This window comes from Polyodon spathula, chromosome 7, assembly GCF_017654505.1.
Source record: "Polyodon spathula isolate WHYD16114869_AA chromosome 7, ASM1765450v1, whole genome shotgun sequence".
NCBI lineage: Eukaryota > Metazoa > Chordata > Actinopteri > Acipenseriformes > Polyodontidae > Polyodon > Polyodon spathula.
In genome coordinates this window covers 54,686,495-54,708,136 of record NC_054540.1, presented here as the reverse complement: position 1 = coordinate 54,708,136, position 21,642 = coordinate 54,686,495, and the positions used below count along the sequence as shown (strand labels likewise).

General features: G+C 38.5%; 2 protein-coding genes across 2 annotated transcripts; one reads left to right on the top strand and one right to left on the bottom strand.

Moving 5' to 3' along the window:
• Nucleotides 1–3,713: 3,713 nt before the first annotated feature.
• On the bottom strand, nt 3,714–17,012 carry cul4b (cullin 4B). The gene is made up of 20 exons (XM_041255921.1): nt 16,310–17,012; nt 14,436–14,551; nt 13,150–13,253; nt 12,734–12,803; nt 12,557–12,630; nt 12,194–12,356; nt 11,952–12,041; nt 11,538–11,620; nt 11,373–11,440; nt 10,809–10,927; nt 10,251–10,443; nt 9,947–10,051; nt 9,694–9,804; nt 9,193–9,278; nt 8,662–8,769; nt 8,407–8,520; nt 8,194–8,299; nt 7,433–7,605; nt 6,011–6,163; nt 3,714–5,083 (listed from the first exon to the last, which is right to left on the bottom strand). The coding sequence occupies exons 1-20, from the start codon at nt 16,761–16,763 to the stop codon at nt 4,988–4,990; spliced, it is 2,586 nt and encodes an 861-aa protein (XP_041111855.1). The 5' UTR covers nt 16,764–17,012; the 3' UTR covers nt 3,714–4,987.
• A 776-nt stretch (nt 17,013–17,788) lies between these two features.
• LOC121318827 (malignant T-cell-amplified sequence 1-like) lies at nt 17,789–21,432 on the top strand. The gene is made up of 6 exons (XM_041255920.1): nt 17,789–17,942; nt 18,501–18,653; nt 18,930–19,027; nt 19,883–20,016; nt 20,478–20,545; nt 21,190–21,432. The coding sequence occupies exons 1-6, from the start codon at nt 17,932–17,934 to the stop codon at nt 21,269–21,271; spliced, it is 546 nt and encodes a 181-aa protein (XP_041111854.1). The 5' UTR covers nt 17,789–17,931; the 3' UTR covers nt 21,272–21,432.
• The last annotated feature ends 210 nt before the right edge of the window (nt 21,433–21,642 follow it).

Genomic DNA, 21,642 nt, shown 5'->3' with positions numbered 1-21,642 from the left:
GAACTGGAAACCATAAGATCAGGCTATTTAGCTGACAAGTCAGTTGACTTCCTGGGAAGGCATGTGGTTTGGCTGTACTCTGGCTGGTAACTGCAGGGTGTGCCTCGCCTCCTAAACCACTTTCCCCTTCCTTCTCCCTTGGGTTCACACTCCTTCCGAGTTCTGCCTGGGTTTCATGTAGTCTGACTTTGAATTGAATACAGTAATTCAGGAAGTTCAAACCACAAGCAGTACACCAAATACAGGCACTGTATTTTATGACTTGACATTTCTTTTGTTTGTGGGTTTTCTTTGAATTCTCTCTCTCTCTGTATATAAAACATGTATAAATATAAACATACAGGGCTAGAATTTCACTAGAGTCTTATTTCCATCTCTGCGGTCTACATGTTTACAGCTCTGCTGTGTTGAAAAAGTGCATTTTGTCTGCAGGCTCCTTGAGAGCTTTCCCTCACAACTCTCAATCTTGACCCGATTCTCTACGTGGGGCTACCAGACATCCCGGGAAAACTGGGATTGTCCCAGATCTCAGCCTTATTATTACGTCTCGGTCAGACACAGTAAAACTGTTAAAAGCGTCCTGTATTAATTATTATTTTTATTTTTTAATACAGAACTTGTAGTTGTGTTCTCAGCAGTGGAATCTTGGTAGTACCACCAGCCAAGTTAACCTTTCAAGTTTGTCATAATCGTGTCTTGATGAACACAACCATTTTTATTACTATTTAAATATATAATACATTGTTATGACCTGCAATAAAAACACACATTTAAGTTATAATTGAATTATTATATAGATATTTTAACTGCTTCAGAGTTGCTATGATGTTAACTGAAGAAAAAATAGGTCCTGCTTTTTCACTCTGGGAATCTGGTAACACTGATGCATAGACTGCCATGTGTGTGAGGATTCTATGAACTTAACCAACATCAACCAGGGTCTTGTCTGAGGCCATCAAACCCATTTCCCATGGGACCAGAGCTGGATTGAAAACCCGGGTCTGCAGAGGTGAAAGGCTTCCTTAATGTGAATTAAGGAGCAAGCTGCTGCACCATCTCAGCCCTTAATCTCGTCATGGGTTTAATATTACAAATAGCACCCTTTCCAAACACCTGCCTATAATTCACTTGTTCGTATAAACTTGGATTTCATTTCATGATAATTTAATCAATGGATACAAACAATCCTGCTTTGTGTGTGTGTGTGTGTGGGAGGGGGGGTCACGATTCAGGATTTAATTAGTTATGCACATTATGAAATCGTGCAGTTTTAACAGGAGGTCATAACATTATTTCTGTCATTTACTTATAGTTTCAGTATGGTATTTCAGGACTGGCTGAGCCCTTAGGCATTTCTATATAACATTTGAAGTTTAAAAACCCTACAATTACTAAAATCATTCCTCTTAAAAAATGAAACTGGGATAACAGGCTTTGACAGGCAAAAGCAGAAGCACTAAAAAAAAAAAAAAAAAAAAAAAAGATTACAACCGGTCACTGCAGTTTACCACAAAATTGAATATAGTAACCTTGCCTGTGAAATTAAAGACATAATCCAATTGTGTACTTCTCCTTACCCCACTTCTGCTAACAGACAAATAACAAAACAGGATGTTGAAAAAAAAAAACTGATCAGAGTGCCATTTGTAACCCAGGGTAACAGAAATATAAAATAACCTTAATATAGGTGACCTCACACAAGCTTGACATGATCTCAGCAGATTTACTGTGTGTGACATTCTAACCCTGTCTCTTGAGACCAATATAAGCAAATGGCAGCTATGAAATGATTCTGTTCACTACAAAACAGTTTAAAGGGGAAATGTAATATAGCTGGAGATACAAAACAACCCCATACAAAACCAATATTTTAGTTATATATATATATATATTTTGAATGACACAAAAAACTAGAACAGACTCTCACTCTTTTCTTCCAAGGGAACATATATTTACAGTCTATAACATATCCTTGTCAGCCAAGTTCTTTACTAAATTTAAAAAAAGGTTTCAGCTGTTCTGCTAAAGATGTAGGCTGTAAATGAGGCTTCGGTCTCAAAAAACAAACAAAAAATTTGAAGGTATTATTGATTTCATTATCTATTTAATTTTAAATGTGCAAAAAAAAAAAAAAAAAAAAAAAAAAAAAAAAAAAAAGGCATGAAGTGGGGAGAATTGTCGACCAGCATCAATTCCCAGAAGGTGGAGTGTACCCTCAAGGGGTCCCTAACATTGCAGAGAGTGCATTCTGCAGTAAAGATTGCTCGTAAGGGTGCATCTTAGCATGCTGAAATGAAATGGTTGAAGAACACAGAACACAGCCCCACATTTTCATTTGTTTGGACAGTGCTTCTCAACGGTGATAAAAATGATGTGATCCAGATAGGAAACTCTGGTTCTGCCCTCATTCCCTCTATAGTCCTGGCTTGTCCTGTGTTCTGTAAGCCTAGCCCTGCTAAATATTTTTGTTTATTTAAAAAAAGAATCTTTCATTTTCAGGTTTTTTGTTCTCTCTTTTTGATACCAGCAATCTTTAAAGTGGATGTCATGAAAACAGTGTTAGCATGCAGTGAAGCTGCATATCCACGTGCACTAAACTTGTACAGAACCCTGTTTGGCACCATATCAGCTTGAAGCAGCTGATATAAACTGTACAAAAAAAAATAAAAATACAAAATAATAATTTAAAAGAGAAAATGGCTTCAAAAAGATCCACATACAACCTTAAAAACACACTTTCCAGCTCAAAGTCTTGCATATTTTACTTTGGTTAAGTTTGCAAACTTTTTTCTTGCCGTTACAATTGAAGATTCAGAGCTTGCCAATTTTAAAGGGGGAGGGGGGGTCACAACACTTTACTAGACACAGAACCTGAAAAGCTGAACATAAGGCAAGGGTGGAAATTATGAGCAGTATGTCATACATAGTTACCACAGGAGGAAATTGTACTGGTTATGGTGCAACAGTTTAATAAAAAAATATATATGGTATCAGCTCTTATCGGGTTACTCTGCAAAGGTTTTATATTGCAGCTCTATGTACAGGTTGTAAAAGGTTCTCATTGTGGGTTAAGCAGGAATACCTGGATACCAGTCAATACAAGGAAACATGCTTCAATTCAGAAACAAAAAACAGAACTTCTTAGGAACTGTGACTTTTGAATGACTACAGTGCTACACCATGCATTTATCCGAATATCTAATGCAAGGCTAGTTATTACCATATCCCCTCCCTTGTTCAGTTTAATTAGCAAAATGAAAATCAACGCAGCGTGGAGTAATCATGAGGAAACTGCTTAAAGGGGCCCCTTACAATTCGTTACTTCATGTTACGTTGCTGAAATCGCTATAAAAAGTGCATTAAAATGGCTTTTTGCTTGTATGAAAATTGTGTTTTTTTATTGGTTGAGAAATGATCACTGTTTATTATTCCCTCTTCACTGTTTATTGCAGAAGATACATTTCTGGTCAAACTGTTAAAAACTCCTATTACATAGCAATGTTATGCATTCCTGGTTTTATTGCAAGCTTTATAAGCCACAATGTATAGGTAACAAGCACCATAAAACCTGGACTGGATCAAACCGCTTGGCAGTGGGAGTCTTTTTCCATCCCTGAATTCTTGCACCACAAAAAAACCCAACACAAAACAGATGGTTTGGGGTTCTGAGCATGACGACATAGAAACGAAAAAGAAAACCAATAGCAAACAGGTTGACACATTTTTTAATCTGAAGCAATAAAAAATAAAGGGTTATGTTGAATTCAAACCTGGACAGCAGTCCGGTGCAGCATGACTTGGCACACTTCAATCTCAGAACTGTCAACAAACATATTGGCTCTCACAGACCCCTAGTTACTGTGCAATACACGAAGCACAGCGCTTTATTTAGTCTATAAAAAAGCAGTGGTACCTTTCAGTGTCATCCCAGAAACATCTCTATGAAGTGTTAACATTAAAACTGAGCAGTTTCCAGCCGCAGGTGCCACATTCAGTTTATACCCTCACTAGTGATCTGGTGGGTATGTTGGCCTTTAAAAATGTGTATTTATTTATTTTTTTTCCTCCTCTACGTACAAAAGAACTTAAAAAGGTATGAACAGATGCCAAAAAGTAGCTTCTAGTTTTTAATAAGCATTTACAAATGAAGGCGTTTAGCAGCATCAGAAGAGTTATATAGCTCTCTCTGCTCGTGAAAAAAAGAAAAAAGAAAATAATGGAACCCTTTTTTTGGCACGTTTCTGCTGAAAATAAGTTTATTTTTTAAAAAATATCCAATTTAAATAGTTTGATATTATGAAAGCTAGTGACACGAAACTTAACTGACAACATAACATACGACAATATCCTTGCCAGGCTTATACCCCTGGCTGGATGCTTCTCGCATCTTTTTAGGTTGTGAAAAATATATAACAGTGTTCTTTCTCGAGTGGAATTAAATTGTGTAACAAACAGCATTTATCTAACGTCGTCCGACACAAACGCACAAGCATCAGTTTTATAGAAGTGGCAAATCTGTGATGAAATACTGAGTTTAGGAGGACTCTGCCAGGGGCAAGTTGTGCGAGACAAACAAAAGTGGAACGTGGGGAAAAAAAACAAAAAAAAAAACGACTCTCCTGGGATGCCTTAATGTACAACGTATGAATATAAGTTTCAAAATAAATACTGTTTTAAAACAAGTTTAATTATATCTCCTTCTTCAGACCCCCCCCCCCCCCCCCCCCCCCACACATACATTTTATTTTGTTAAGTATTTAGTTTCTTTTAAACCTTTGCTTCGCATTTACCAGCACTCTGAAAATGGACGATATTTCTCTATGGGCATGCAGTCCACAGGAAACAGGCCCCAGTAAGTCTTGTTCCAAGAGGCTACTTCCATTCAGTTGTCGGTTGCTGGGTTCAACAGGGTAGTATTAACATCCACTGGAGACTGGGATACCAGACCAAGTGCTCACAGCAGCCGATGGCATGTGCGGGGCTTCCTCTATGCCACATAGTTATACTGGTTGGGGTTCTCTTTGTCACGCTCCATATAGTCCCGGTCAATTAGTGACTCTATTCTCTTCTTCAGGTCAGCAGGCTTCAACAAAAAGAAATAAAGAATTCAATAAATACAAATAAAGTTTTATATATTATTGGAAACTATATGAACTGTATCCCATGATGCAGCTCGTTTGCAAGACACCGATTGCGGTGTAGATGGGCAACTTTACAATCCATTCATTCAGATTAATAAAGCAAGTGGAAATGCCACAGGACTGTTAAGACATGCCACATAGACTTCATGCTAAGGAAGCAGCTCAGTTCTGGCTCTCCCTTTTCATTTTGTACCGATGGTAGCTTTTTTTATAATTGCAACAAAGCTATATATATATATATATATATATATATATATATATATATATATATATATATATATATATATATATACACACACACACACACACACACATAAAATTTATGCGTATATATCTTTTTAATATGATCATGCACGTCTGGAAGTTTCATTTAAAAAATGCAGGTAATATTTTATTAATTACAATTATCAATTACAGAGGGTATTTTTTGGCTTGAATTACACAAGTTATAATTAATTTAAATGAAACAGACTTGTTAGAGCACCATCTAGTGGTGGTTTGCTTTAATTATGTAGCCATTTGTATGCTTCCCCGCTAAGACAGTAATGGTCTTTCTCATTTCTTTCAGTTGTGTCAAACTTGTGGATCCCTGATGTTCTGTACTACTCTATAATGAATGGGTACACTTAAGGTCTATCCTGTATGTCATCATTTAAACACTATTTCATTATCTGTTACACTCCCAGACCTGAAGATAGATACACACACACACACACCCCCCCCCCCCCAAAAAAAAAGGCCTTCATCAGGTCCATTTATTTCTCTCTGAAATGAAGCGTAATGTTACACAAGAAGCCTTAATGGGTTCATTTTGTCTCTTAGGCACAGATGCCATGCATTTCCAGTGGGAGAGAGTGTCACATGCTTACCTTGACGGGGAATTTGAGCTGGTTGTAGACCTCCGACACCAAGAGGTTATGGCTGAGTGTCTTCCTCATCTTCATTATTCGGACGATGGCCGCGTCGATCTGGTACTGCCTGTCCTGAAATACTCGCTCTGTAGTGCTGGCTTGTTCTTCCACCTGGGAAAAAATAAAATCTCATAAAAAAGGTAGTGCAGTCAAAAGGAAACAGTTGACCTGAAAAATACAGCACAGAAAACCTTTTAAAACAACCGTTTTAAAATAATCTTCAAAAGGTTGCTACTTTACTCTGATGGTTTGCTATACCATGGAGAACAAAGAGGGCTGGTGTAACAGGGAGAGAGCTGTGCTGACTCTGCTGGCACGTTCACAGGGCTGCAGGAAGAGGGCGGCAGTCGTCCAACAACCGCCTGCGAGTCATGGCAGTGACACAGGGAGGTGGGAAAGTGGGTGTGTGGACTTTCCCCCTCTCTGAATGGCTGAGAGGCGCATCTTGGGAGATTGTTAGCCCTATAAATTAACGCTCTGTTGTTTCCTCAGGTCCGCCCTGTTAAACGCGCAGAGAGTGCAAGCGCTGGTCCACGACCGAAAACCAGTGTGAGAGAAAGAAACGGAGGTTCAGAGCAAGACATTGAGGGCGGGGAACCCTTGGGCAGACCCCCGATTAGTATATCAGAGCAGGCTAGGTAGCCGGCAGCGTAGGACGGTGATCCGGGTCGCACAGGCAGCGGCGACCGGGATATCGCTGCAAAGTGCAGCACCTTTTCTTTGTAGTTTTGTTAGTTAGTTTTTTTGCCCTGTTTCTTTGTGCCTTCTGTTTTGAAGCACCTGCAAGGGCGCCAGTATTGTGTACCATCGCTTGGTATGCCCGTGGTTCTGTTTACCATCGTTGGTAAATCAGACCATGGACCCACAGCGCCATCTGCGGGATTAAAGAAAAACAGCACCCTGAAATAAAACTGGGCACCTGTGCGGTGTTGCCAAATTCACCTGTCTGTCTCCTGTGTCAGTGAATTACCCACCACCCTTCCACAGCTGGTTTGAAGGTTACACCTACACAGCTTGAGGGAATGCAAATGCTTTACTGTAATGCAGCTGTTTCTACTCCCTACTCTCTGCTGAACCACTTCTGTATCTGGATATGGCTTTAACTGCTCTTTACAAGAGTGCATCACAACCTTGAGGACTGTTCCTAATACACACATCCTAAATATTCAGTGCATGGACACTGGTACCCTCTGTGCTGTGTTTGCAATAAATAAAAAAAAAAAAAAAAAAAAAAAAAAAAAACACAACAGTATTCTGCAAGAGCATTGGCAGTGCTATTGATTCAGTTCACATCAGACTAACCAACGTCAACTCTGCTGGAGCACTGGCACAGCTAATTCAGTCCACAGAAAGCTCATGCGATTTAAAAAAAAAAGGTACCGTTTCTTTCATCTGGATCTGATTGATCTTTATCCTGAAGAGTTTGTGTTTGAAGTCGTCATTGCAGGTAAACTTGTCTCCGTCCTCCACGTCTTTGCTCTTCGGGCTCTTGGAAATGACTCTGGCCTTGCCACAGGCCAGGGACTGCAGAGTTCGCCTCAGTTCACCGTCCTCTGTCAAGGCAAAAAAATCACTACTGCAGAGATATTCTACTGCTTGTGCAAGGACAAGCAATACAACAGGTTCTTTACCTCCAACGTAGGTGACAAATTACACCCACAACTTACAACTGCTTTGGAAATGGATTTTGGCCCACAGCTTACAGTACAATAAAAATAAAAAAGCAATGACTGTAACAAACCACCAGCAACAGTACGATTGGCAGAAATGTTAAAATGAGCCCCAGGATCACAAGACACATCACTTGTTCAAAAGTGTATAAATACAGAAAGCATTTCATGACAAATGAAACAACCTGAAGAAATCTACTGCCAGATCTTTCAGTCTGGCTAGAAGTCAATTGCACCCTTTTCATTGTGTATCTCAATTTAGAAAGGTCATGCTTTAGTTCATAAATCTACAAGTGTGTTATTACAAGTGGAGTATTATTAACAAGGAAGACACTAGAAAGACTTTGTCAAACCTTTTGTGATTTAAATCATTAAGCTTCTTTTAGTATTGCCTAATTAACTCTATTGAGTTTTTAATCGGTATGGGAGATTAACAAGGAACATTCCAATGTTAAAATGTGAAAAACACACCTATTCCTGTTGCCAGTTTGATTTCTTCCAAGCTGAACTCTTCTCCTTCGTTGAACATGAGCAACACCAAAGTCTGGAAAAGTGACACTTGCAGCTCCTTTTTACCCTGCGAAAAAAAAAGATTCAATTTACAAACCCTCCTTGCCCGTTCTATAACATGTGTGCCACATATAAAACACCTCCTAGTATTAGGAAAATTGAAAAACTGACTACCTCCTTAAATTCAGCTTTTAATACACAGTGTCCTAATGTTGATTGCCACTGGAGCTTCCTGCCGCTGTGCTTCCCCAGGTAAAACGTTTTGAAAATCTCCTGCAGTTTTACCATCTAAAACAGGTTAAAAAAAAATAGAAACAAAATGTTAATAAAAATTAATTTTGCAGAACAGCGTCTCCTCTTTCCCTGAACATGTTTTTAAAGCCCTCATCTTAGAAAGGCAACGCTAGTGCAGTTTCCGGCTCTACTGACCTCTGCAGGTAGATGAACTTCCATAGGCACATATGTTGGCCAGTAACCCATTGTTAGGATATTTACTGTCAGTTCAATATTACCAGGTACGTTTTGACACTGCATGTACTGAAAATAAAACAAAAAAAAAAAGTTAGTGGCTTGAGTGAACACACTGGGGTTTATTTTCTAAAACCAAAGTAAACCACAAACAATACTACAGGTTCATGCAAGTTTAAATACAAATGCATTTAAAAAAAAAAAAAAAAAAAAAAAAACACTGCAGAGGTAGAAATTCCTGTTGGACAGTTTACAAAGAAAACACCACAACACTGTATATTCAATTACAGCAAGTCTAGTTTGAATGGAATTACATACAACACAGAAACATTAATCTGTTGAACCTTGCATGGATGAGGGGGGGATGGGGGGAGACGGGACGGGACTGAAGGCATATCAATCTGTATTGGTAAACACATCCAATCTATACAATTGAAGCCTGGACAAACTAATTTGCTGAAAAGAAGTTTTTAATTTGCAATTCAGCCTTACCTGTTTAAACTGAACCATGATGTCTTTCGAGAGCTCCATGTCCTTGAACATCCCCTCCAATTTACTAGTGAAAGCAGCGCCACATTCTGAAATACAACAAAAGGTTCAATAAACTGAAACAAAGAAACCCCCTACACATGATCATAAGGTTGATTAGTTCCAAGCAGAAGCTTTAGAAATTGAAGAGCAATTCTTCATAGCCTGGCACAATGCACAGGTCTACGATGCAATTAACACCTACCCACTTCAAACAATCAAGCAGTAAATGTAGTATTTAAAAAAAGCACAAGTAGCTTCAGGTTCCATTTTTGGTAGGATGCTTCCAATCTTGTTCTTAACAATTACTCAAATAGAAGATAAATACAGAAATGTATTTTACAACACATTTTCAATTAAAAAACCCTCAATATTGGAGTTCTTGGTAAGATGACAAATAACTAAATATTAAAATGCAGTTTGAAGCTACTTGCTCTTAATGTTTAGAAGAAACTTGACTCTCACCGTGTTTTAGTTTGGACAGCATGGACTTCTCAGCATCTACTGAAGCACTCTTCCCAACCAGTAACCTCTTTGCTAAATCTTTCTTGTAAAATGCCTCAAAAACATCTTTTCCTGTTGCAAGCAATATCAAAAAAGGCAAATTGGTATAGTACATTTTATATTCTGCATTGCTTATTTACAATTGCAACTGAACGATGAATGAAAATAGCATAATGTTTGTGCAGCAGGTTCATTTTGAGACTGAGTTCCATACCGTAAATGAACCTGAATATGATCATTATTTTGTCCAACATCTTCTCCAGCTCCTCATCTGTTGCTTCTTTGTTGCCAGCACGCAGCTTTGAATCCACATACTTTGCTGGGACAAAGAAAAGCAAAATTACAGATCTACCAAAACGCAGTTATGGAAACTTCTTAAAAACTCTTGCAATGCTTACAGAAATTATTTTTAAACCCATTCTGTAGTACAGCTCAAATAAAGGCCTCAGAATGATTTAGCATAAAAAGGAATGAATGAGGTGTTCACTGTCCAAAAAAATAAAAAAAAAAAGAATTACCAATTAGTTCTGCTGGCTTGTTTGGCCTCTTGTTTATGAACGTTTCAAAAGCTTCCTTCATGGCGTTGACAAACTTCTCGTTCTTCAAGAAGCAGATGTCTATGACGTGATCCACCTTGTCCTTAAAATCTAGCAGCTCCTGGACCATTGTCTTATCCTTTTCAGGGTTGATTACTATCGTGCTTCCAAAGGCCTACAGAAAGCACAATAAACCCAAGTTCAGCTACCCAGCATTCTCAACAGGTGCAGCTTCCAAGTCTACGTCCCCAGGAGCGTGGAAGATGTGTGTCAGAATTCAGAACACAAAGATTACTGAGTGGTGCAGAACACAGTTCTGATTAGAACTGATGTAATTGACAACAGGAAAACACACAGTATACAAATATAATTATTTTTTATTACTGACCCATTCAAGCATCCATCCATATATTAATAAACACATGCACGAAAAGATTTTTGGACTTCATACTATTAATTATCTGTGCATTTAGTGAATATTATTCTTGAAAACTGCTATAGAAAGCATTAGAAAGGGAGGGGAATTGTGAACCCCACTACCTTTATATACTCAATCCAGTGCTGAAGGAGGACCTGCACACCCCCTCGCACCCTGCTGAAGAGCTGGTACAAAAGGGACAGGTCCTGGATTCTGTTCTCATCTAGAAGGTGGTTTAGACCTAGGGAAAGCAATTTAAAATAACGAAACAATTGAAAATGTACACCCACGACAACATTTTTTGCTTCAATTAAACTAGAATACTAGTCAAATCAAGATATCAGTAAAACATTTGATCATAGTTTTCAAATTCTATAAAATGTTGTTATTTGTTAATGTAGCCTGTCACCACACTACAGAGCAAGTTCCTGTGCTGCAGGTATGAGGGGGCCGCCATATGAAGACCAATGAGTACCAACACATCTGTAAATCTCAGTAGGGAGTCCTAATACACGCCGCACAGGGACTATGTCTGTCGTTTGGTAGACACCAGTCTGCAAGAAGGTTTTATGATACTGACAACCCTGAAATTGCCCAACAATATTAACTGTAGTTTTGTCTTCCAGGTCAAGCTGTAAGATCATCTGGAATAGATACTTCTAGAGAATAAAAAATAACAAGATTACCTTTCTGAAGAGTGGCTGTTAGATGTTCACCTAATAGTTGTTTTTCCACAGTAGCTATAAGGGGCTTTCTGTAAAATAGGGAAAAGCTCTTGTTGGAGTCCATGAATTGAATTAGTAAACTACCAAGGCATCAACTTACTATTGAATTAGTAAAGCAAGGCTTACTGTGTGCTCTGGTCTAAATATGTGATAACCCTGTCAGCTTCCTCTTCCAGGCGCTTGCTTACATGGTGCAGATAGTCTGGGACCTGCAAAAGAAAATCTAATATATACAGCTCTGCAGGGTTGGAAAACATGACTGAAACAAAACTGTGTTAAAGCATCATAACCCCTGGATCTGTCGGACTCAACTCCAATTCAGATTCAATCAACACGAACAAAGCTTTCTTTACTTCCAAGATAAGTGTAATCAGCATCACTTTGTGAAAGGAAAATGAAATTAACGGATCTAAGAGTTTTGAAACATTAATTGACCAAGCCTTACCTCCCTTTATTTGAACTTGTACAGTTTTAGTTGATGCCACTGGATCAGTTTATAAATATTAAAAAAGTGCATTCGTCTAATGAAGTCAAGATTACCTCGTGTTCCTGCATTAGCCTCTGACCTTCGGCAGCATACAAACGATTAGTCTCTTCCAAAAACCGCTGTTCAAATGAATCCTGGTAAATCTAAGTGTCCGAGCAGAAAAAATACTTAAAGAAGCAGACCCATCATGATTTGTATACTAAAACACAATGCCTTCAGAGCAAACGTATTGACTGGTGACAGAAACAGACCACAGAGTATGCTTTTAATTAGCCCACCAGGGGGTACTACTTACCTGCAAATCTGAGAGCATGCTGAGAAGACTTCGGAGCAAACTCCTGCCGATGGCCTCTCCACTTCGCTCCCTTTCAATCAACAGCAAGATACCGTCTATCGTCTTATTCTGCACTTTCTGATCACTGATTATGTAAAATCTAAACAATTCCAGTCCCATGTCCCTAGAAAAAGAGTTAGCAATGTTTGTGTACATTTCCTTTATTATTATGGTGGTCAATCATTCCGATTGGTTCCTGGTTCTGTTCCAATATTGCTTTATCAATTTACTCTAAAGCTGCTCTGAAGCTCGTCGGGAGAATCCCAAAGCACTGGGACTGACTAGACTTCCTCATTCCACTCACAAGCTGCAAACTACACTTACCAAATAGACGGCAGCATTGAATTTTGAAGAACATAAGTCCGATCCAAAAACAAGAAGATACTTCGAATCATGATCTGCAAATAGAAAAACAAAACATAGTAATGACGTCAGTCCAGGTTTACCTGTTGAAGCACCTGTTCCTTGATGTCACTCAGGTTTATTATTGCATAAACTTGCCATTTGTCTGCAGTGATCCTGCCAGCATGTATCTATCTTCTTCAGGAACAGCACACTGTCTAATGCATCCGTAACTGTTAGGTCAAGGAAGCCGCTATAATATGGACAGATGCACACAACCCTTACATCATCTGGGTCATTGCAGCTCAAGTGGACCAAGGAGTGTTGCTCGACCCACTACGTCAAAATGATTCTAATGCCATTTGTCTAGGTTATATCCCCGAAACTTTGAGAAAACAGATATGACAAATAGGCATTATTACCCCCTCATCATATGTGGTTTGAGCATCACCATAGAGGCAACACCTCTAAATGACATCTTTTGAGATAGACATCTACATCTATCTTTATAGTGATGAACCAATAATATGACAATTAGTTGCGGTCCAGTTTCTTCTTTAACCAGTAAAGGATATTCTCTGAACTGATGGATCTGAGCCTTGATGTGGTCCTCGCACACCGCCCTCAGCTGCTTATAAAGTTTTGCTGAAATTTTGTGGGAACAGAGGTTCTCAACAGCCTAAAAAAAAAAAAAGAGAAAATGAACAAGAGGAATTAAAACTCTTATTTAAAAAGTACTACATGCGATGTTGCTAGGTTAGATATATATGGATATCTAGAGAAGCGTTTGTTCAAATGTGATGCAAGTTAGGATTTTTTGTAGACAATTTACTGAGTGCATTAATATCTGGGTATAGATGGAGATGCTTGTCCATCAGTCTTTATGTAGGTAAATCACACTTACATTTTTACTGTTATGAACGGAATCTACAGAACTGTTTAGCCAACTGCCATAAAACTAAATTGAGACTATCAAACTCTGGGAACCTGCCAGTGTGTCTGTATACAGTGGATGAAAGTCATGGGGATCTTCTGTACTCCATTCACATACATGACAATTTATTTAAAAGGACACCTTGCTTATTTTTGTTGTTTTGTTTTTACAAATCTCACAATTGGCTAAATAAAAATCTAGAACTCTGTTAAGGTCATCGCTTTAAAAAAAAAACAAACATGAATAAACAAAAAGATATAGATTGTTACCCCTGGCAACAGCTGCTGCGCTGAATGAAATCAATGATACTGTGATGCTCAGCACTCAAATCAAAACACACTGTGCTGTAAAGCTGCATAAAGCAGCTAAGATAAACAGTAATCAACAACACACACAGTAGTGTGTAGCACACAACTTTGGCTAGAAAAGGTGACTCCACTCACTGTAGAGCGCTCTACTAGTATAGGAAAAAACATTGCAAACCAGCAACAATCTGATATGCCAATTCCTACATTTTTCATTATACTATACTGGTTACCCTGTAAATGCTCCTATGTAAATGCTTTCTTTACAAAAAAGTAAAAAAAACAAACAAAAAGAAAAAAACCATTTGTTTCTGCACTCCTCTTATCAGCCCAATCTGTCCTCTGTACACAAGACAGAAAACCGCATGCACCAGTTCAGCTCAAAAAGGACTCTGGCTGCACTATCAGTGACAGACATCGTGCCCAGATAACCAGACTACACCACATGGAAGCAATTAAAGTGAAGGCACAATAAAATCAAAATCAAGGAGAAGCCACAAGTCCTAGACGTGTGTGATTTTTTTTCTCCATTTGCTGGAGAACAGACATTAAATGAAATTAGTACTGCAAGGGCAATGCGGAGATGGTGGTGTGAACACTACTGCTGTAGTGTGGTTCTTACCTGATAAAGCTCCTCCAGATTGTATTTTATTGATGTGCTGTTTTGAATGGCCTCCACCGCCTCCTTCAGTTTCTGCCAGGTCTCGTCAGTGTAGTTCTCTGGCAATTTCGGTTTCTCTGCAAATAGAAACCATTTCTTAGCAATGTGTTTGACAACTACAATCAACACCCATCTATATTTCCTTTTGAAGACCTAGATCCCCCCCTCATCTGTTTAATGATTCCTTGAGTGGTCATTACAATATGGTTGGACTGTAGCTCTTCTGCCCAGTCTGTTTAAAACTACTGTGTCTTGAATCAACAGATCTTGAGTTTATAAATCAAAATGCCAATCAAAATCAAAGCAAGAAAGACATTTAAATTAGTAAGAAATGTGTCTAATGTAGGGATACATACAAGTGAGATACCATGGGTACTCAAAATGATCACTGGATTACTAAATGCCATCAGGCAGTAACAGTCCCCATGTACTAATCTGGTAAAGGCACAACTTTGTGGAATGCAGAGTAACTCATATGATTTGGAACTGGTTGGATTTCTCATCAGGCTGAGATGCCAACCTCGGTTGAGGTTTGTTTGCCTCGCTATGCAACATCGACCCCTACCATCCTGTACAAGCGTTTGGCTGTGTGCAGGATTGAAGGACGCCTATCCATCTGCAGTGAGGTCCTTAGGTTTGTAAGAGGGAAGCAGAGGCAATGTGATGTTCTGCCATTCTAAATTGGGCTTCTCTTACTACTGGGTCATGAGCCACAAGTTAACAATCACCTCTATTTCACATGTACCTGTGTGTTGTGTGCTTCGCTTTCATTTGCTTGCCCTGGAAAAGCATGGTGGCAATGAAATAGCATCTTGAGCGCCAGTGTGTTATGAATGCAAAGAAACCCAAAACATTTTAACTACAGCTCATAAAACAAGGACTAGCTCTTAACATGTACAGTACATCCCCTCAATTATAATTACAGTTTTAGAGATCAGAGTTAATCTGGGATTTAAGGTGGATAAATAAACAAATATCCAATGTTAATATTAGGATAATGTTAGCACGGTCTTCAGTGTACTCCATATTTAGTACTAAATAAATAAGCAGGATAAACAAAACCGTGAAACGTTGGGGCTAAAACACATCATCCTACTTCCAACAGTTCAGAGGTAAACATGCATTTCTGACATCAGATACAGTTTTCTATGGCAGTACCCCTGGCAATCCCTGGCAAAAAATGGATTGAATTGATTTGAAGAAGTAGTCAATATACAGCAGATACACAACAAACAGCAGCTATAATCCCAGGAGGAATTGCTTTCTTGGCAACACTTCAATCAGATGGTTATTTTTTAACAAGTGCCAAAACTTTTTCTAGAAGGCATAGTACGTTTAAGACAGACACATACAGTAATGCTGTATGCACACCAGACATTCAAATCAGCAATCCCTACAAACAGAGGACTTCTATCACAATTCAATCATATCACAGCATACTGACAGGTGTCGTTCTTACATCAAAATACAAACACTTCAATCTGACCGACTAATTATTCCAAGATTTTCCTAGCTGTGCTATAACACAGGCCAGCACCTCAGTAGCTGTACAATGCACGCAGATACTAAATCACAACTTATTCCATGTAAACAAAAACTACTAATAGGAAAGCACTGAAATAGCAGCTCTCCACACTGTGTCCCCCGACCAGAGGTTTTATTATCATGGTTCGTGAGCATGTTTCTGCTCTATTATTACACAGCTTCTAAGTTAACGTTAACACATTGTCCATTACATCAGAGGCCTCACGGAGTGGATTACGTGAATGCATAAAACTCTTAAGCATGAAACTGGTAAATTGCGTTACTGCAGGTCTAGTGATCGGACATATTACCTTTGAAGTTTTTTATAACTAGTTTCTTGGCAGCTCCGGGTTTGCTGTTGGAGAAGCTTGTGGACCCAGTCGAAGTTTTTGTCAGCCCATTAGCATGATGTCCAACGCCAGCAGCCAAAAAGAGGTTTTTACTCTTGTTTGAAGACGTTGATGAAGAAGAAGAGGACTCCTCAGCCATTTTCACATCCAGTCCGATAAAATCGAGAGAGTCCTCGAACCTCAACTTCTTCTGGACGTGGTGAGAGGTGGAAGAACCGGAGGAGGACGAATTGTTAATGCTTTTGGAAGGAGACGAGGGAATCGATTCAAACTCTTCCCTTTCGGAGCTGTTTATTTTCCTCTTTTTGGACGTAGTACTAATGCTGCTGCTACTCTTATTACCATCAGAAGCTGCTGGTCTGACCTCCTGAGCTGGTGGCGGGGGGTTAGGGGAAGATAAACCTGTTGGAAACATGAAAAAAATTACAAAAATCAAATAACCAGTCTGTTAATCCTACGAGGGGTTTTTGTTGCATATGTTGACGTTCTATACTTTTCTCTGAGCCTCGTCCCCTCTTATATTTTTGAATACTTAATTGTTTTCTAAATGGAAACAGACAATATAAATCAAACTAAAGCTCCACTCTTCAGACCTCCTTTTCTTTCTTGTTATTGTCAAAAAAAAGATGGCTGGTTACTGCTTCCTCTTCAGCGCACCCCCTATCCCACATATTGCAAAACCTTTTAAATTTAGATTTACATTAATTATGCCTGTTTAATCCAAGTTATCGTGGCAAACAGTGTAAACGGCTGTTGAATATATATTGATTCTGAAAAGCTGCTTTAGACTGTGTACGGACATGTTGTGACCTACCGGAAGTATTTCGGGATTTCGTCGACAGTGCGTTTGCAGCAGTAGCCGCGAGGTGGTGCTGTGTGAACTTTGGAGTAAAATAAAGTTTTTTTTTTTTTTGTCTGTTTTTTTTTTTTAAGTTTTCAATGTTGTTGTCACTCTGGACTGGAGCTGTTTTGGCAGCCAAAGAGTAGTTTTAAAACAGATAATACATTTTGAGAATTCATGTGGTCACGAATTGCATTTGTTAAACCTTTAAAATATGCTACATTAAAAGTTTTAGCGTCACGAATACAAATAATTAGTGTGTAATAATTAGTATAAACATTAACTATAACATGTATGTAACTTTTAATTGAGGAAATCAATGAAACCAAGAAACATTTTTTTTTTTCAAACATATCCAACAAGTCTTATGTAATAATTTATATTTCCAAATGTACGGCCTTGATATTACAAATATATATATATATAATATGTCATATATATATATAGATATATATCTATATATATATATAATATATATATTATAAACACCGCACACAAATCCATTATAGCGATGATTGTGACCGTTCTTGTCTTAACATCAATCTCTATGGCACACGCCCGGCTCTTACCGCATTTCGCTCCGTACTGTCGTGCTGTGGGTTGCTGTTGCAAACACTGCTGAATCCGGCGCAGGGAGACGCGTGGAGAGAGAGAGCATCGTATTTATACTTTTGGATCTGATTGAGCTCTGCTAAGGAATATCAGCAAAAATCGAGTTATATAGAAAAGCCAGTCACTGAGGATGTTTAAAAAGTTGGGTTTGTTTGTCTGTCATTGGGCTGTCTGCGGGATAGTCAATGCGTGGCTGTTTTGCAAATACGGTGTATACTTGCAATGAAGTTATGCGTTTGTACTGAGTCTACTTACAAGTGTCACTAAGTGTTATAACGCGGGTTAGATTCCTAGCTGACCTAAAAAAACGAGAACAGAAACTGACCACAAGCAATCGTTTATGAATCTAACTGGATGTAGTATTTTTTGTCTTTCTACTTATTCATTCCATTTAACATATATGCACATAGACAGCGTATTTATGGTATTGTCTTTGAAATTAATCCCATATTAATAAAATAATTAGACCAGAAAGTGGTGCATATAGTAGTACACAGTATGCATCATTTGTTGTTGTTGTTGTTTATTTATTTTTTTTATTTATTAACCTACTACCTGCACGTACATGTCAGGTGACAATCCAGGACGTACATCTCTTAGAAAAGTAGTTATTCGTCTTAGTAAACACCGTTGTAATAATTATTATGAAACTGTACAGCAGTGCACGGTGATAGCTTTGTGTTTTTTATTTGATTTCAGATTTGATGACAAGGAAAATGTTTCCAACTGCATTCAGCTCAAAACGTCAGTTATCAAAGGAATAAAGAACCAGCTTTTGGAGCATTTCCCAGGCATCGAGTCATGGCTCAATCAGATCATGCCGAAGAAGGACCCAGTTAAGATAGTTCGATGGTACGGTGTTCGTAATTCGCTTTGTTCCTCCTGCTTCTATAATGAGTTGACCATTCTGCAGCAGTGAAACCCGGAGGCTCTCACAGACACCTGTACTGAACCCGTTATTTACAGTATTTCATGACATCAGCTAGGGGAAACTTTGCATTCTGAAGTGCAGGGGGCAGACAACGAAAGATGATCATTTCTGATTTTAAGTGAATTAATTGATTTCAGTTTGGATTAAGAACATCATTACATGTTTACAGCAAGGCATTGGTATTTTAACATTTTCAGCCACGAGCACATTGAAATCCTGACAGTGAATGGAGAGTTACTGTTCTTCAGACAGAGGGAAGGACCTTTCTACCCAACACTGAGATTACTTCATAAATGTAAGCTTTAATGGTTTCTTTTTTTTCGATTGTCAAGGGAATGCACCCCTGGCCTGAATTAAATCAAAATTAGGAGGCACCATAGCCATTCTTAAGTATAGCTATGACATGCACTAGAGAGTTGGTGCAGTACATATAAAATTAATTTTACCTACAGATGTGCTGGAATTGATCAGCAGGGCCGTGGCGTTCTCTTCCATGATCCTCATTTGAGTTGATGGAAGTTTGCATGGAAATGTTATTCCACGCACTGTAACTGTGGGTCTGAGAGACTGTAGTGTTTTCCTCATGCTGTGAAGACACCCACTATTATATAGTAGGCTGAGCTATATAACATTTAAAACCCATACTGGGAACTGCTTGTCTCATTTAGATGAACCTTTGCCTCAGCTTTTATGAAATTATTTTCCATATGCTGTGGCTCATGCTGATATTTTCTAATGGTGTTAATAATATTAATATGTTATTTTTACCTTTTTATAACATATTGAATAGAGGACAACATAACCAAAAAAGCTATAGTTTGTCAAGTCAGTCTGTGATTCATAGTGATGTAGGTTTCACCACATCTTCTCAACAGAGTATCATTGCTGACCACTTTATCTCTTTGAGCTTCAAAATAGAACAATTGCATCAGCTGTACCCTGGCTAGTATTGTATAAAGTAATTTGTATGTGTTTTGACTTCAGTGTATTCGCATACATTTATAATATTCCCCTTGTAAATCCTTGACCCTTGCAGTCCCGGTCTGTTCATTCCACACTGTATTGGAACAGAGCTCCACACTGAGTTCCCCTAATATCAAATGTATCACTCATTTAAATCGTTGTGTTTATTTCTATATTTTCTTCCCAGATCCCTTTATCCTTCCACATCAGCAAGTAGATAAAGGAGCTATCAAATTTGTCCTGAGTGGAGCAAACATCATGTGTCCCGGCCTCACGTCTCCAGGAGCCCAACTGTACCCAGCGGAAGCCGATACTGTGGTCGTATCCTTCCAGAGTAAAATATAAATGCCCTTCAGTAATAAATATACATTTTAAGAGAGATTACACACAGAACCCTTTCGTGCACGACATATTGAAAGTAGGCAATAGCTGGGAAAAAGTCATTTGTGGACACCTAATAAATGTATTTTTAATTGAAAGTGCTTTCCATTTATTTCTATTATATGGGGGAAAAATGGCACCCTCAGATGAGGTCGTAACGCATTTCCGTGTTCCACGTGCCCTTGTATAAACACTAGTTTAGGGTTAAATAAAACCTATTGTGATCGAGCTGTTTATTTATTTAACAGCACTGCAATACAAAGCACATGATCCTGGAGAAAAGGCTGCTACAGTCAAGAAACAAACTACACTTCTTTTTTTTTTCTAGTAAATAAATGCATATTGATTTTCAGGTAAGGCTTTGAACCTCAGCCAGTAGGCTCCTTGACCTCTGTTCCCAGGCTATAATGGCAGAGGGTAAGCAGAACGCACTGTGCATCGGGGTCATGAAGATGTCAGCAGAGAACATGCAAGTACTCCCATCTGTTTGTATAAATTGTCAAAGGGGTTGATTTGTGTTGCCAGCAGGGAAACCGTCTGCTTTGTAGATGGTCTATGCAGCTTTGCTGTGTAATACTCCAAGAAACATCTTATCCTGGCAGGGAAGAGTTTGATGAGGTCGAGTCAGAAAGACACACGTTTAACAGAACACATGTCTGACTTATACTGCGTTCAGGACAATTTCATTTGGAAACCAATTCACTAATCAAATTCCTTCGAAGGTATAGGAATGGGAATTTTAAAGACATGATTGTTCAAGTGCTTTCATTTGAAGCCATTTTAATTGACTAACAGGGACTTCAATTGAAGTAATTTGTTGCCACTGCGAGAAGGTCATTATTAACAGAACGTGCCTGTTGAGATTTTTATCAGTTGGAAATGGAATTGAAAATCAGGAATTGACCACATACCCTGCTCTTATAATTTAGTCTTATTAACTGTGTGAATACAAAGCAATGAAAAAAAAAAGAATTGTGATGAACTTGCTTGTAAAGAGTGCAGTGCAGAACATTACACCATACAAGAAGCAGTAAGTGCTTTTTAATGATTTGTATTGTGTCAGAGTGTTCATCTAGAAATGTTTGTTTTTTCCCCACACACATTTTAATACAGTGAGAAAGTCAACAAAGGAATTGGCGTGGAGAACCTCCACTATTTAAATGATGGTCTGTGGCACATGAAGACATACAAGTGAGGAGTGGGAGAAGCATTGTCCCTGCCAGCAGGACCTTCAGAGGAATGTGTGTGGATCACCTGTTTTGTACGACAATGGACTTGTGAATATATAATAATACACAGTTAAAACCTGGATTTATGGCAAAACAAAATATAAATAAATTAAGATTCTGTCTAAAAGTGTTCTCTTTTTCAAGTGTACTAAAGTGGGGGGGGGGAGACTGGAGACTATTAAAAAAAAAAAAAAAAAAATGAAGCTTAATGGGATTCCCCGAATTAGCTTTTATCATGACATGATTGCAGTTCTCTTTATCACAGCTTGGTCACAATGAGGATAGCAGTGCCATAACACTGACTCTGCCTGGGTTCAATCAGAATTATGGCAGTGCC

Excerpts from the sequence above, each read along its gene's own strand:
- LOC121318827 (XM_041255920.1), top strand. Across the intron at positions 19,028-19,882 it reads ACTGAGATTACTTCATAAAT|ATCCCTTTATCCTTCCACAT; the intron begins GTAAGCTTTAAT and ends TTTTCTTCCCAG. Across the intron at positions 20,546-21,189 it reads AAGATGTCAGCAGAGAACAT|TGAGAAAGTCAACAAAGGAA; the intron begins GCAAGTACTCCC and ends ATTTTAATACAG.
- cul4b (XM_041255921.1), bottom strand. The coding sequence starts at position 16,763 with ATGTTTCCAACAGGTTTATCTTCCCCTAACCCCCCGCCACCAGCTCAG. Across the intron at positions 14,552-16,309 it reads AGTTATAAAAAACTTCAAAG|AGAAACCGAAATTGCCAGAG; the intron begins GTAATATGTCCG and ends TTCTATTTGCAG. Across the intron at positions 10,444-10,808 it reads ACTGGATTGAGTATATAAAG|GCCTTTGGAAGCACGATAGT; the intron begins GTAGTGGGGTTC and ends TGCTTTCTGTAG.